At 40.1% G+C, this 16,081-nt stretch overlaps 1 protein-coding gene across 4 annotated transcripts; it reads right to left on the bottom strand.

Annotated features, from left to right (window-relative positions):
• Window positions 1-6,910: 6,910 nt before the first annotated feature.
• LOC116323694 (TRPM8 channel-associated factor homolog) lies at window positions 6,911-15,955 on the bottom strand. 4 transcript variants are annotated; one of them, XM_039622520.1, is made up of 14 exons: window positions 15,861-15,955; window positions 15,717-15,753; window positions 15,068-15,164; window positions 13,935-14,688; window positions 13,159-13,375; window positions 12,005-12,299; window positions 11,612-11,913; window positions 11,323-11,497; window positions 10,987-11,081; window positions 10,488-10,701; window positions 9,886-10,122; window positions 8,345-8,562; window positions 8,038-8,151; window positions 6,911-7,757 (listed from the first exon to the last, which is right to left on the bottom strand). In XM_039622520.1, the coding sequence occupies exons 4-14, from the start codon at window positions 14,582-14,584 to the stop codon at window positions 7,515-7,517; spliced, it is 2,760 nt and encodes a 919-aa protein (XP_039478454.1). In that variant the 5' UTR covers window positions 14,585-14,688; window positions 15,068-15,164; window positions 15,717-15,753; window positions 15,861-15,955; the 3' UTR covers window positions 6,911-7,514. The 4 variants fall into 4 exon arrangements, with proteins under 4 accessions (XP_039478454.1, XP_031599951.2, XP_039478455.1 ...); XM_031744091.2 differs by having other exon boundaries at window positions 15,068-15,150; window positions 15,717-15,884; XM_039622521.1 differs by having other exon boundaries at window positions 15,068-15,129; window positions 15,717-15,884.
• Between the last annotated feature and the right edge of the window lie 126 nt (window positions 15,956-16,081).

Below are 16,081 nucleotides of genomic sequence, written 5' to 3'. Positions count from 1 at the left end.
GGAAAAAAAAGAAACAGGGCAGGGGTTCGGTGGTTGAATCATCCGTCCCCACCAATGCCAAAACCAAATCTACGCCCTTGACTCACCCTGCAAACATTACTGATGAGTCAAGATCTGCACAACTTGACAGAAACACTGAAGCAGCTCCCCATTTTATTCTTATTGTCATGTATGTCCTATTTGTCAGGCGACAGAAGAACCAACACAAAGCTCAGAGAGTAATGGTGATACAAGATCACAGGTGAAATTGGATGATGACTTGGTGGTTCATTACTGTATTTGAAGCACATGTGTGACTTCATGTATTTGGAATGTCTCACTGTTATTTATCAGGTGACAGAGGAAGCTCTGCCATGTTGTAGCTCGGACAGAGGTGAAGAGGCAAGGTCACAGGTGACTGACTGATGATTTGGTGCTATAGATTAATGAGAGGAGAAGGCATGTGTTTGGCTCCTTCACATAGTGGACATTGAGTTGTTGTGTGGGGCACCAGTAGTCCATGTCTGTTGCTGTAACAGTAGTTCATGTTTAGAATAAAAAATCCCAGCTCACTGATTTGATCGGGGCAATAGTGCCTAAAATGTTGCATAATTTTACTGAGAGATCTTTTACTTTGTGGTGATCTTAGATGAGTAGTTTTATGGACAAAAACCACCAGGTCATTCAGTGTTCCCTTAGTACTAATGTATCAGAGATGTTGGTGTACTATAACTGAAGTAATGTTGTTAAGTCCTTAAAGTCATATTCTGTTATTGTCACGACTGTATTTGAAACTATTTTTATTTTTGTATGATACCTGATTTATATGGAATATGGCTGAAGTAAACTAAAGCCTAAAATACTTAAGTCAGTCATTTGTTTAATAGTAATGTAACATCACATATAAAACTATGAATTGTAATTTTAAATGGTTTAAAAGCATGTAGAATAGCATATGTAGGCAAGTATATTTCTCCTTCTTTATCAAGAAGCAAAGACAAAAAGGAAAAATAAAAAGAAACAGGGCGGGGTTCAGTGGTTGAATCATCCGTCCCCACCAATGCCAAAACCAAATCTACGCCCTTGTATAGACCAATAGCTTTAACATCCGTTGTAACATCTCATTTGAGGAAAGTAATGAAAAAAATGGTGAATGAGAGGTTAATGTATTTCTTAGAAACTAATGGCAAGATCAAATATTATCAGAGTGGTTTTAGGAAAGGGAGAAGCACAATAGATCCATCTTTGTGTCTAGAACAGGGGTCGGCAACCCGCGGCTCCGGAGCCGCATGCGGCTCTTTAGTCCTTATACTGCGGCTCTTTAGTCCTTATACTGCGGCTCCGCGTGGTTTGGGCAAATACATTAGAAGTATTTAGCTGAAGTGTATTTTATTTATGTTAGTTCTTTTTAACTCGTAGTTCTAAATTGGAAGATTATTGTGATATTGAAATATAAAAATAAAATTATATTCTATTATTTTTGCATCGCTCAAAATAAGAGTCACACTCGCGGAAGCCGGTATACCCGCCGAAACACCGTGCATTTATCGAGACTTTCAACCCCAGGTAGGCCAATTATGGATCTTCGGATCCACATTATGTTAGCAGCTGTTCTCCACCGTGAACTATGTTAAAGACAAACACCGTTCATGCCTCACAGATGACAGCTTACAGTCCTGCGTAAACTGACTTCGTATAGCCCCGATTTGCGGACTCTGTGCGCAGAGGTTCAGGAGCAGAAGTCCCATTGTAAACAAATCACGGCAGACCCGACGATGTTTCCATGAACATGCTTTTGAGCATCTCTTTATTGAGCACTTTTCACACACGGTTGCTGTACGCATACAGCCGGCTGTAGCTTTTCAGCTCACAGCCCGACACACACCACCAACAACACAACAGCACAGATAGCGCAGACGTAAAGGCAGCGAGGCGTGATTGCGGGTGTCACTCAGGTGCGTCCGCCTCCCCTGCAGCGGCGCTGCAACCCACCCCCCCACGCATTAACCAGGTAAAATACATATTTAGGCAGAATTTTGCAAATATCTATTTTTCGTCTTTCAGCAGCATAGTGCTTTTTTCCAATTATTTTTTAAGAGTCAGGTCAAGGCTCCAAAAGCCCAAAGGCGATATAAGGGTGGCGGCTGACAACAGTTTTTGTTTGCTACATGGATCATTTTAGTTCAGCTGGGTGTCTTTCCTTTTGTTATATTTCTTTAAGAGTTCAAAATGTGTTGATTACATAAATATAATTTAATTTTCTCTGTAGCACTTCATGGATTTCATAAGCAACACCCCTTAGTTGTTCACACAAAGCATAAAGATAAAAAACAATATATACAGTGTTATCTTCATTTTAGATGTCAAAAAGTATTTGCGGCTCCCAGTGTTTTCTTTTGCGTGGAAACCGGGTCCAAATGGCTCTTTGGGTGTAAAAGGTTGCAGACCCCTGGTCTAGAACATGAAGTAAGACAGGCCCAAGTGAATAAGGAAAGTGTAGCGGCTGTGTTTTTAGATGTTGAGAAGGCAAATGATATGATGTGGAAAAAAGAACTCCTGATCAAGTTGCATCAGATCAGTATTAAAGGTAAATATGTATAAATGGATTAGGAATTTTTTAACTGGAAGAAAGATTTCAGTACGGGTTATGAGGTACAGAATGGAACAATATTATTTTCCGTAATGATTAATGAGGTATTTAATAAGATAGATCAATCAATGTGAGTTTTATTGTTTGCTGATGATGGAGTCATTTGGAATAGAGGAAGAAATAAAAGGTTCATCATAACTAAATTACAGCAAGAACTACAAAAAGGGGAAGATTGGGCTCTGGAAAGACAAAATGGATTATTTTTTACATATACCAGTACCAGTTTAATCTCAAATTGTATGGGAATAAAATAGAAAAGGTTGATTGCTTTAAATATGTAGGTATGTAGTTTGATAAAAGCCTTACATGAAAAACACATATCAGGGAAATAACTGAGAAATGTAAAAAAAAAAAAAAAAAAAGAAGTTATGAATATTTTAAGATGTTTAAAAGTCAGCGAATGGGGTGCAGATAGAACAGCATTAAAAGCTTTATTTATAGGTCTCATTAGATCAGTTCTGGATTATAGGTGTCTTGTTTATCGTTCAGTGGCTAAAACATTGTTAAATAACTTGGATAAAATTCAGTATCAAGCTTGTAGGTTGTGTTCTGGGGCCATTAAAACTACACCAGTGTCCGCATTGCAAGTTGAAATGGGTGAACAACCGCTAGAAATCAAGCAATAGAAAACAAGCAAAAGAAAGTGAATGAATACAAAGTTTTGGTTGGATTATAGGGGAAAAAATAAATGAGATGGGAATTAGTAACAAAAATATTAGTCCAGAAGTAACATTTTCAATTTTACTTCCATGGTTATATGTGCAAAAAAGTCCTGATTTTCATTAATCCCCCAAGGGAGGAGGGCTAAATACAAGCCAGATATATGATCATATAAGGGAAACGTATTCAGACCATATGAAAATATATACTGATGCATCGAAATTGTTAGACAAAAAAGTGGGAGTTGCGTTTGTTTTTCTAGAAAGAAGTTTTGTGATGAATAGAAGAATTACTGATGATTTGGCAGTTTATACTGGGGAACAGTTTATACTGTAGCAATTTTTTAATTGCTTTAAACTGGGTGGAAGAGGCACCAATAGGGAAGTATTTGATTTGTTCGGACCCTAGTAGCGCACTATATGAATATGCAATATGTGTCCAGAAGGTGGCGGTAATGCACCTGAAGTTGTCTTGATGCATGCTCAGTCATTGAGGTAAGTAAATCCAAAAAGTTGACTGTGCTCATCTGGACGTAGCGTTTTCAGTGGGAGAAACATTTCATCACTCTTCCAAGTGACTTCTTCAGTCTCAGCCAACTGCAGGTTTCCTCAACCTTATAAACAGTACATTTGCACAATTTGCATATTAAGGATCAGGAACTGACCTCACAGCCCATTGTTCTTTCAGTGGGCTAGTTTCAGTCATTGTGCAATGTACTGTTTAAAAGGTTGGGAAACCTGCAGTCAGCTGAGACTGAAGAAGTCACTTATGAAGAGAATCGACCTCTTGGGTTGCACCTGAAGTTGTTTGCCAACCATCATAAAATGAAAGAAGAAGATATTTGTGATGATAAGCACTACCGCGTGAGGCTGTTTAATGTCCTGCACGCTGGTTGGCTCCTCTGGAGCTCGGATCCCCCTGGAAGATGGACGGGCTTTGATTTTAGGCTGGGGACCAGATACTGGTGTCACAGACAAGAAGTGCTCCAGACATCAGGGTGAGGCGTCCCGCTTATGTGCCACATTTACAGGTCCCAATACCCTCTACATTTAAATCTGCTGTGCTGTTAGTGCTCATGCGCTGCTGAAGCTTAAACACTATAACCACACTGAAAGCTGTAAAGTAGTTCATAGTGTACAACCCAAGAAAATATGTGGCTGTCAGCTTTAATTCATTTGTGCATTTATGTAAAATCATGGGTGCCAAATGAGTTTTGTGTTATGACTCCAGAAGTCACTATCAGGGATTTAAACTCATTATCACTGAAAACATTACAATTTTACAGACAGATATGTGTACTTTTTAAGTGAGGAGCTTAAATCGCATCGATGGGGAGTCAAATAGAGCCAGAAGAAGAACCATGCAGGTCCTTTTGTTTTCCTCCTTTTTTTGTGTGCAATTTTGCATGCTTTCCTGATCGGCTGCAGACCATTGTCAATCAATCTCCTGTACAGTGCAGAATGTGTTCAGCTTGTAAAATTTGTATAAATCTTCGATCGCCAGCAGTGTGACTCTGAAGTGCTGTACTGTATGTTTGTAGGTTTTCTCCCCAACAAATGCAACAATGTCAATGAAACGTTTTGCACCGTCAAAGGCAACTGCGGTAGCACCAAAAATGCAGAGGAAGATGCTAACCATTGCACAAAAAGCTGGACGTCTGGACATGCTAAAGCAGTGGTTCCCAAACTTTTTTGCCAGGCCCCCTTTTTACAAGAAAAAAATGTTCGCGCCCCCACCACCTAACCCCCCACAAACACATCCTCCAAACACACACCCCATATTTTGTTTACAAACTCCATTGCGGTTTATTTCACACCTCAAACATTTAGTAAACAATTAAGCAAATACAAGTAAACGGCAATAAATTACAGGTAGTAATAAAATATACTACTAACTCTTTTGCGCTACGTCCACACCTACACGGGTATTTTTGAAAACGCAGCTGTTTCTATGCGTTTGGGCTTTTCGTCAACACGTAAACGGCGTTGCGATTCACCGAAAACGGAGATTATTTAAAACTCCTTTTTTGCGTTTACGTGTGGACGAGGATTACAGAGTTCGTCACGCAACGTCAAAGGTATGTGCCTCTTTTCACATCACGCTGTGCACCATTGTTTACATGAGATGAATTGCAGAATGGCAGATAGAGACAAAATACTGTTAATCTGACTATCTTCAGGTTTTACACGCTTACATATACACACGCAGTTACTGTCCCTGCATTTAGAAAGGCAGAGGCGTCACGGTGTAATTATTTTACGTGTAGTTGTTTTTTTTTCCTGTGTAATAATATTCAACATTGCTATCAATACATTTTTCAAAAAATGTCTCTCTGTGCAAATGGGTTTAAACAGATAAACAGCTGTGGGATACTGTTTGTCCGTGATTTGAACAGGGGGAACAAATTACGGCAGGATCAGCCTGATATTATTTGTATCCCACTGTAACTTTACTGCATAAAGAGCTAACATGTCCAAAATGTCAGGAGTAGTTAGTTATTACAAGAAGTGTTTGTGAACTAAAAATCAAGAATGTGGGATACTGTTTGTCCGTGATTTGGAGAGCCCCGTGCTCCCGACACAGGGAAAACTAATTTTGCAGGGGAGACCTTGGCACTTGTGCAGGTGAAGCCAAAGGAAGATATGCTTCACCATATTTTCCTGTCTTTGGCTTGGAAGGAAGTTGGTTTGGAAACATATTTGGCGATGCTTCATCTCCTGCTTTGCGTTTGTGTGGGAGCCCCGTCAAAAACCTGTCCACAGTGTCCAAGCGCTCTTTTTTTCTTTTTTCTTTTCATACCGCGCCCCCCCTGCAATGGCTCTGCGCCCCCCCTAGGGGGCGGGCCCCACACTTTGGGAACCTCTGTGCTAAAGGAAGGTAGAAGTTACCGTATTTTTCGGACCATAAGGCAGACCGCATTACAAGGCGCATTAACAAACAAAACAGTCAGATAAGTCAAACTTTACTCAACTAATTCTTCCTGCTTCCTCTACTTCCGTACCATTGATTCATTAATGTTGAATTCTCTGGCAGCTGCTCTATTCACATGTTCTGGACCTGAAAACAGGGTTTGATCTTTGGTTTCATTCTATAATACTGGACTTATTTTTCTACAAAGGTTTGAACTTTGAGAGTGTTTAAACAAGAGAGAAAAGTGTGAAAATGTTCATGCCTGTATGAGAAAAGTGTATAAAGTGTGCAGTGAGGCGTTTTACAGCCTTAAAACATCTAAAATAAAAATAAAGCTGGCTACTTCGTGGATTTCACTTTTTTTAGAACGTAACTCCCGCGATAAACAAGGGACCGCTATATATCAAAGTTTTGAGGACTAGGGGCCAGATGTGTCCTACAATTCATGCCTGTACTAGGGGACCACATTGGCCTCACACAGGTCCCAAGAGGGTATGCTTATGGGGGGTCCTCAAAATATTTGTAAGGACAAACTGCAGACCATGTTGAGATATGCCAAGTATTCAGCTAATGGCTCTTTGGGAAACACTGTATTGATGCAGCTACAATATAACGGTATTTCAAAATGAAATAAAGCCTTTCACTTCTTTTCTCACTTAAGGTCTTAATGGAAAAAGATAAAGTGGATTATTATTGAAGCTGTTTCAGATATCAGTGTAGTGAAACTAAAGACTGAAGTTCTTTTATTATAAAGTCTGACCCAACATTATGCAAACATGAAAATACAGCAGCAGAGCAAATGAGAGATTCAATATTATGCTTATTCACATAAAGAAAATCCACATTTCTAATAATATTAGTGTCCTTATGACTTTGGGGAAAAAATCCTGTGTCCTCATAAAAGACTACTACTTGTAAGGAAAGGGTTGCAGTGAACGTATTCAGTAGAGCACAGTGTAAGGCAAGTGATTGCGTTGTATGCTATAGTAGTGCAATGCCTTACTATGATTTCAGCCCTGTACAAAATAAAGGCAAAGATCCAACTCTTGGTATCTTCAAAAGTCTAGTCTACCTGGCTGTGAGTGAAAGCCTACTGTACTTCCCCCGTACAGGTACATCAAGAAAAAAAAATTCAAACTGAATTCAATACCTACAACCTCACCACATCATTTCTGTTTCTCTATTCAGATACTCTAATAAATGTTGTTAAAACAGAACACCAAACACCAAATCAGTTCACCGTGTTGCTCATCATTCACTTCAAATTAAGATATTGGTTGAAACCATTTCTCTGCACACTGCAGTGGTCTGAAGTTTAGTCATACTGGGTCATGGGGTGATCATTCCAGGGAGGCAGTGCAGAGAGCTTCTCCTCAGTGGCTGTTTCTATTGGCCAGCCCCAGGCCTTAAAGAAGCCAGTCAGGTCCATCCCCACAGTCTGGGAGAAAGTCTCAGCATACAGGTTCATTTTTCCTTTCTTGTCCTTGGGGATGTCCTTCATGTGGTGATACGCAGCAAACACCTTCTTAAAGGCATCCCAGCCAAACCTATCCTGGAGCTACAGATGACGAAACAAAAATCATAATGCTGATAATCATGTTATGTGCAATAAAGTGTTCATGTCAGGCTTATTTCTGTTTGTTAAGATACTGTTTTAATTCTGTCTCCACATTTTCTTGATAGTGACTTGATTTAAAAGATATCATTTCACAGTTTCTTGAACTCTCCTTGTTTCACACTCTGCTTTCAGTTTTACATGCAATCATTTTTTTCCCATGAAAGCAGGTCACTCCAGTGTGGACAAAGGACAGTTTCTCTACAGAGTAGAATTCTCTCACCTGCATATATGTTTCCAGAGCCACCCACATGCTCCAGCTCTCAAGTTTCCTGCCTCCTGCGACGTAATTCGTGGCTCGAGTTTGTCGATTTGCTGCAGTCATAGCTCCATGAGCCTGCATTGAACAGTATGGAATGAGGTGACTGTTAAGCATTGTACTCTAAGGAAAAAGAGCGTTAAGTCTTCTGTCCTCATAGGATATCAAAAGAAGAGTTATGCTTTCTAAAACTGATTGATATGAAAAGCATCACAATTCAACAAAAGCTTTTGTGGCCATTGGTCTCAAAGACGCATGTGATTTACTCCACCTTCTCCCTCTTGATGTCCAGCACCTCTTCATGTACATACACTGACCACAGGTTGCATGTACACTCTGTGGTGTGTGGTGGGAACTCCCAGCAACCTCTCTGTTGGTTGTGTCCCAACTCGTGGATGGCGCCCCACATGCCTTTACCTTTCTTAACACCGACAAGCTCAGCAGCTGAGTTTTTTTGCACCATGATAGGATAACCTGCATGCATAAAACCTGAACAGAAAAAGGAGAAATGAACAGTATTATAGTGATGATTCTTTTGGATTTTATAGCTTTGATAAAACAAATTCTTAAAAAAAATATGTACAAACAAACAAGCAAACAAACAAGCAAAAGTATGACATGATTATGGTTTTTCAATGCAACAGTCCAGGGTCTACTCAGCCTTTTGCCCTGTGACAACTGGGATAGACTCCAGTGGATGGTTGGATAGATGTTTAAACCAATTTCTCTGATTGGTTGTCCTTGTAAACACAAGAATTCAACAACAAATGGATTCTCAGAGGCTAAGCTGTGTGCCTAAGATGGGGATATATGCCCTCAGGGAATTCAAACAGAACAAAAGTAGAAGGAAAAAATAAGCATTGAGAATAAGCATTTAGAGCTCTGGAGCCTGAGCTTTACAGGGATTAAGCGTACACACTCTTACTTCATTTTCTCAAACTTAATAGACAGGTAAAGCCAGCATTGTAACAGTATATAGGCACTATGTCGCCAAGTATTTGTTCGTCTGCCTTCACACCCATATGAACTTGAGTGACATTCCACTCTGAATCTATAGGGTTTATGATGTCAGCTCATACTTTGCAGATATAACAGCTTCAGCTCTTCTGGGAAGGGTTTCCACAACATTTAGGAGTGTTTTTATGGAAATTTTTGACCATCCTTCCAGAAGCACATTTGTGTGGTCCGATACAAAGAGTCCAGTGACGGCATGCTGTGCTTTGCATTGTGCTTTGTGATGAAAAAAGCATATACTTAGGGCTGGATCAGGTGATCCTGAATCCTCCCTTAGTTATGCTGCAATAGTTTTAGAGTGCTGGGAGATTGCCATGATGAATTAAATATTTCTCCTCCAGTCACTCTTCTCACTCACTATGTGTTAACAGACCTCTCTACATTGAATCCTACTTGTTATCAATCGCTGGCTCTCTTCCACAGCATGTTTTTTATCCTGTTTTCTTTCTGTCCCAACAACTGGTCACGGCCAATGTGCTTGTTTATGGGGGGGGGTCATATGATTGTTGGGTTTTTCGCTGTATGTATTATTGTAGGGTCTAGGTTACAATATAAAGCACCTAGAGGTGACTGTTGTTGTGATTTGGTGCTGTATAAATAAAATTGAATTGAAAAATTGAATTTGGATTGGTGAGTGAATACTTTTGGCAACACAGTGTCCTTCTGTTTGCTAGTTCTATTCCAGAGAACTGGTCCATGCATACCCTGCCTGTCACCCAGCATTACTTGAGACTCTATATATCATAAGAAAATGAAAGGCAGGTGTATAATGTACAACATGAGGCCAAATGCACTTACCGTGAGAAATCTGCACATCTGCCACAAAGCGCTCCTTGCGGGGAAATTTGTGTGGTTTGGCAGCCAGATCTGCAATGGCCCTCATGATTTCATCCCACAGAGCACCGACCTCGTCAGGTTGCTCCAGACCCCGAACAACATGTGATGGTACGGTGAGGACGATGTTTTCAAACTCCAACTCTGCCCAGGGTGAAGGAGCTGTGCGCAGTGTTAACCACTCAGCTGCAGTTGTTACACCTGAAAAGAACAAAGAGAGGAGTGGATCTATTAAATTGCTGTGGATTATTACACAGTCACAAACAGAGTTAGAATTAAAACTAAATTGAAATATTAACAGTTAGGAAATCCAAATTCATTGTATAAGTTTATAAGTTAAACTGTTGGATATTTGCCTCCTTTACTTTACTGAACACTTAAACTAAAACAGATTTATCTGAATTGCCCTAGCTAACACTTTATATTTGATTAGAACCAGGGAGATGCTGCCCTCAGCCCCTCAAATTATAGACTGTTTAAAAAAAAAAAAAGTCCATTAGCCCAGTGCAAACAAGGGTACACACTAGTGCAAACAGATATCAAAGTTCAATCCACCGCAGACTCACCAGACTTATAATATGGAGCAGGTACAGCCATCTGCGCCGTGATCTCCAACCCCTTCACTTGCGTTTTGGGTGGGGCCACCAGGTAGATGAGTCCTCCCCAAAGGTTCCAAACCTGTATCATCTCTGAGCTGACAGGAAATCGCTCATGGACAGACGGTGGTCTCTTCAGCACATCGTTCTTGTGCAGTGAATCAGTTTGACATCCTATCTGAATCTGCAGAAGAAAAGGAAAATGCATTATAAGCAATAATACAAGCAAAAATATAACAATATAAGCAATACCATGAAGTATGCAACACTGTAAAAAGGAATAACTAAAAATTGCAATGACTGCTCTGTGTTTAAACAACTAAATGGCCTGAATCGACTTACAGTATCTATTCACCACAAACAAGCTTTCTGTCTGGGATTTTTCAGGTTCTGGCACCTCGCTATCTTTAGGTAACAAGGTTGCAACATTCTGAATGAACTCAAAATCAATTGATTTCATATGCTGTACCTTCCAATTCTTTTTGACAATCTGAGGTGGTATGGCGATGTAGGTCTTCATACCAGGAGAGAGGTAGAGACCGGTGCTGATCCACTCTTCCTTATCTGAAAAACACAATTATAAATGATCACAGTCAGGGACATTTACAGGTATAAAATATGCATTTAAAAAAATTTTGGATTTTTTTACAGTTTTCAGTGTCTATAAGAGGTGCATATATTAATACTGTGTGACACTGAGCAACAGACATTACTGCATCAAGCTAACCACAGCTGTGCGACTTAAATTTGTCCCTAAACTCAAATAACCACATTCACATTTTTGAACAAAGCAGTGAGATCTGACCTGCCGTATTAACATCAACCTTGATCCGGTGGTTATAGACAACAGGCATCATTGGGTTGTCCTTGATGAGGTAGGGCAGGAGAGCATCGGGATCTGGGCAAACCTTATATACCTGGGTACCCACAGCGAGGAGGAGGTGGTCTTTGGGACTCTTTACAGGGCTTTTTTCACTCACCTTGAAAGTGAATGGTGAATGTTATGAGATATGTCCCAAAATTATGATACTATCTGCAAAAAAAGGGGCAGACGAGCGACCCCTCCACCCTCACCTTATAGGGCAGCTACTCACCTGTGGCAGGCCTGACCTCTTTAACACGTCAGTGAGTGTGGCCAGCACTTGCCGGTAGTGGGAGCAGTCATGGGCTTTCATCTGCAAGTAGGCTTTGCAGTCGTTGCCCAGCTTTTTCAGACATCCCTCCTCGTGCTGGCTAAGTTCTTCACCTGCAGTCACATGGGCAGCAAAGCGGTAGAGATGATGGCGGAAATGGTAGCTGTCTTTAATAGCCTGGCTGGGTACAAGGGCTTTGTATGTTCCTCCTCCGATTGTTGCTCCCAACAGGCTCAATCCCATTTGGTTTAAGATCTTGTTCCCTGAAAGACATTAAAACACATCTGACTTAATATACTCTATATTGTTGGAGATGTGACACTAATCAGATGCATTGGTCATGCATTTTCATACCTGAGAATTCTGTAAGTGGATTTTGCCCAGCATGTGTCTGCGCCCAGTACCAGGCATGTCCTCCAATCAGCAGGCCTCCTCCCTCTGCCACAAAGTTTTTGATTTCTTCCAAATGCTCAGTGATATACGCTTTACACACAAACACGCTGAGGTCTTTCCTGAATTTTGACTTCTCACACTTCAGCCCTGACTTGCTGAGAATTTTAACTGCAGCATCTATATTCATGACACCAACAACCCCTCTGCGGCCTTCATCCAACCAGTGGATGGCATTTTGCCAAAATGGAGCCATGCTCTAAAAAAATGGAAGGAAAGCAGGAAGAAAGGCAGTCATGTGATGTATAAAAGATTTGTCGGAACAGCAGAAGCATTTCTTTTTTAAGCACTTCAGGTGTGCTTACTGCTCACTCCTAACCCTAACCCTATCAATATGCGATTTTTGGTATCTGCACTGTTTGCTCCAAAGTCCTGGCAGCCACGCGATAAAGACAATGCATATATCTATTCTTAGCTGCACAAATCTGAAACCCTACACACATTTCTAACCCTTTGAGACCTGAGTCATCATTAGTTCTGAACGCAATCCCCAACTTTAACCTTCATCCATCTATCCATCCTATGGAATGAAAATAGCTTTGTTTTGAATTAAATTATTCACCCAAGTCTTGGCATTTAGTGAATAAAAAAATTATACATTACAAAACATATTCACTTTCTCTTTTGTAAATAGCCTGGTACTTAAATAGTACTTTTCTATATTATTTGCGCATTCAAAGCACTTTCTACCACAAACCTCATTCATACAAGCACTTTTTATTCCAACATTCAAAACGCTCAGACTCGGGTACTCATACCATAGACATCAAAAGAAACTTAGGGTTCAGCGTATTTGCCGAATATACTTCAACATCCAAACTGGGGATGGGATTAAACGACAAACCTTTAGATTAGTAGACAACCAACTCTAACTCCTGCGTCATGCCTCATACAGGGTTAGGGTTATCACCAATGATGGCTCAGACATCAAACGGTTAGAATGTTCTTTTATATTATCTCATCACAGATGGCCGAAATCTACTGTAAGCAGCAAAGTGCTGACAGAATATACAATACAAAAATATATATATAGTGAAAATAACAAATGTCAAATCTACCTCGAGTCCCAGAAATCCTTCATGTGTAGCCACAATGACTCGGCCCTGTCCATAGTAGCCTCCTGCCAGGAACGCCCGTCCATCACCTGTGGTCGCGATGGGAAATGCTAGCGGTCCGTGGACTAGAACCTCGGAAGCAGTTAAATTAGACGGGACCTGGAACTCTGAAGCCCCCTGGAGTAAGAACTGCAAGTCGTCCTCAAAATCCTTACCCAAGCTGAAAGGTGGAAGAGTCATGATAGGAATGAGAGACACATTTAAGAATAACTGTATAAATTGCATTTTCAAATCTGTTTTTGCATCTTAACAAAACAATTAACCAACATACAAGTGATAGTATTTTTTACATTTTCAGAATATTATGATGAAAATTTGAATTGCATTCATGTTGTATAATCATTAGCAGTGACTGTATCAAAAAACTTCAACATAAAATTGATTTTCTTAATGTTATTATCAACAAATTCCTGTAAAAATACTGTTGTTATGAATTCACAGGTGCTGAGTTTAATCTTGGGAGATATTGTACATAATTTGTCACATGAAATCCATGTGAAATGATGTAAAAGTTTACATTAAGTACTTGTAAATTGGAATGTTTTTCTGCACTCCAGAAACGGCACTAGATTAAAAAAAAGAACAAAATAAATGAATAAAATGATAATAAAAAATTTATATGCAGTCTATAGTAGATTGCAATTTATTTCATGTTGTATTTATCTTGTGGGTTTAAAAAAACAAACATGGAATTTAAAATAGTTATAGCATGTACTCACACCACAGACATCCAGGAGGACGGGATCTGAGGGTAGACAGGCAGGTTCTCCAGCTCACCACAGCGCTCAGTGAAGTAGATCCCTGCCACTCCTGACACTTTATTCCCATCAAACTGATGCAGTGTGTTCTCTTTGGGGTGATCTGCAGCCCAGCTCCACGCCTGCCCAGCTATCAGCACCCCTCCTCCAGCTTTCAGAAACGCCACCAGCTCTAATGGGTCTGAGCCCACGCTGTAGGCATCGGTCACATAAACACCAACTCTCAGTTTGTCACTGAAAGCTCCCACAACTTCAACTTGGAAGCTGGATTTTTGGAGGCTATCAGCAACTGCACATACACTTCTGTGTACCCCTACAGAGAGGTTATCAGATCCATCACCTCTCAGCCAGGTCAGAGCATTTTCTACCAGAGCAGGAAAGGCTGTCAAGTAGCCCTCATGACCCAGGACCACAATCTTTCCACTGCCGTACAGAGAGGCAGCCATCAGGACCTGACCTCGGCTGTTCATTGCTAAAGGAAAGGCATGGTCTCCAATCAGCACCAGGTCACTGGGAACATAGGATCCCTGTAGGTCCAGCTCCTTCAGGCCTTTCATCAGGGAGGCGTAGGCCTCTTCATCTTGGCTTTTAAATGATTGGTTGGACGACATAGTGTAGACGATTTATACTCTGAAGAATGATGAAGATCGGGGGCAAGTTGTGCTAGCAGATTCGACTTCACAGTATTTCTTGCATCAATGTATGCCAAGGCGACCTGAGAGATAGAGGGGAAAAAAGAATTACGTCGTTTTATTATCACTTGAGCACATGTATTCACTAGAGGTGAAACAAACTTTTGTACTCAGGCATATGCAAAAAACAAGAAATGTATTCACAGAATAACAAGAAGCATATTCACAGTGTAGTGTGAATAAGATAACAAAAAAATAAAATGAAAGTATGGCTGGTGACTAATGCCTCATACATCATGACAACACATTACAGCAAATTCTGAAAATAAAGCTGGTTCAGAGATGAAAAGTTAAATAACTGCTTTCCACATGATAGCACCAAGACTCAGAGTTTACATATCTCGTTACTGCCAAACACCTTAAAAAATAAAGCCATTCTTTTATTTATTTATATATTTTTACCTGCAAGATGACTTTCCAGCGCAGCTCAACAGTTTTTGAAGGCAGGTGACACACAAAGAGCTCTACCTGACAGAATAAAGAATCTGAAAGGGAGTGCCTATTTGAGCAGATATGATCATGAGTGGTAGGTTTACGATGAGGACAGCCCACAGATGGGCTACTGAGCACAGCAAAAAATAAACAAAAGCATGGGGGGGGAGACAGCAGTTTGTCAACATTCTCAATGTGTCAATGTTGTAATCACTGATACACCCTAAATGAGTATGTAGCCCACGGAGAAACCTGCTCATCCTGTCAGCTTTAGTAAATAGTTGTGAACGCTGAAGAACACAACAGAGAATTTTCTGGAGGTAAAATAAACAGCAGAATAGTGTTTTTTATTTTCTGGCTTTGCATTATATCAAAGTATAACATCTTTCAGCTTGACCATAGCATAGCGTGATTACATTTTATTCGTTCGTCGTTCCGCTTTAGACTTAAAGTTTGCATAATAAATAGTGATCAGTTTTTCGTCACACTAAATTAGTCTTTAGATGAGCTTTTAGCCCAAAGTGTAACCAGAACAATGTGTTACTTTGTCTTATTTCCGGATTAACTTTTTCTCCCGTCTCGCCCATTACAGCACTTGAAAACAAAAACAGTGACTCACCAATATGTGTTAAATAAATGACAACGTCTTATTCCATCTAGGGAGAGTAATATGAATATGCATTGTTGTTATATTACACGTCTCAACAACGAGAGAGTGGAAACATGTCATGGAAATATTACGCCGTGGTCCAGTTAGCAGCACCTATGTTGTTGCGCTTTTCTTCCAGATAACACGGTACCAGTGCCGAATGACTCACAAACCCAGCAGAATAAAGTCTTCTTTATCCTGCAGGGGTGTTTTTACCATGTGATTGCGCAGTCCAGAACACGTTTTGCTATATTAACAAATTATCATACAAATGATTGTACATTATCATTCTTACATTACAAATTATATGTATATTTATTTATTTTTTTAAAAAC

The sequence above is a fragment of the Oreochromis aureus genome, linkage group 14, assembly GCF_013358895.1.
Source record: "Oreochromis aureus strain Israel breed Guangdong linkage group 14, ZZ_aureus, whole genome shotgun sequence".
Classification (NCBI taxonomy): Eukaryota; Metazoa; Chordata; class Actinopteri; order Cichliformes; family Cichlidae; genus Oreochromis; species Oreochromis aureus.
The sequence above is the reverse complement of the archived record's forward strand: the minus strand, read 5'-3'. Positions and strand labels throughout refer to the sequence as shown.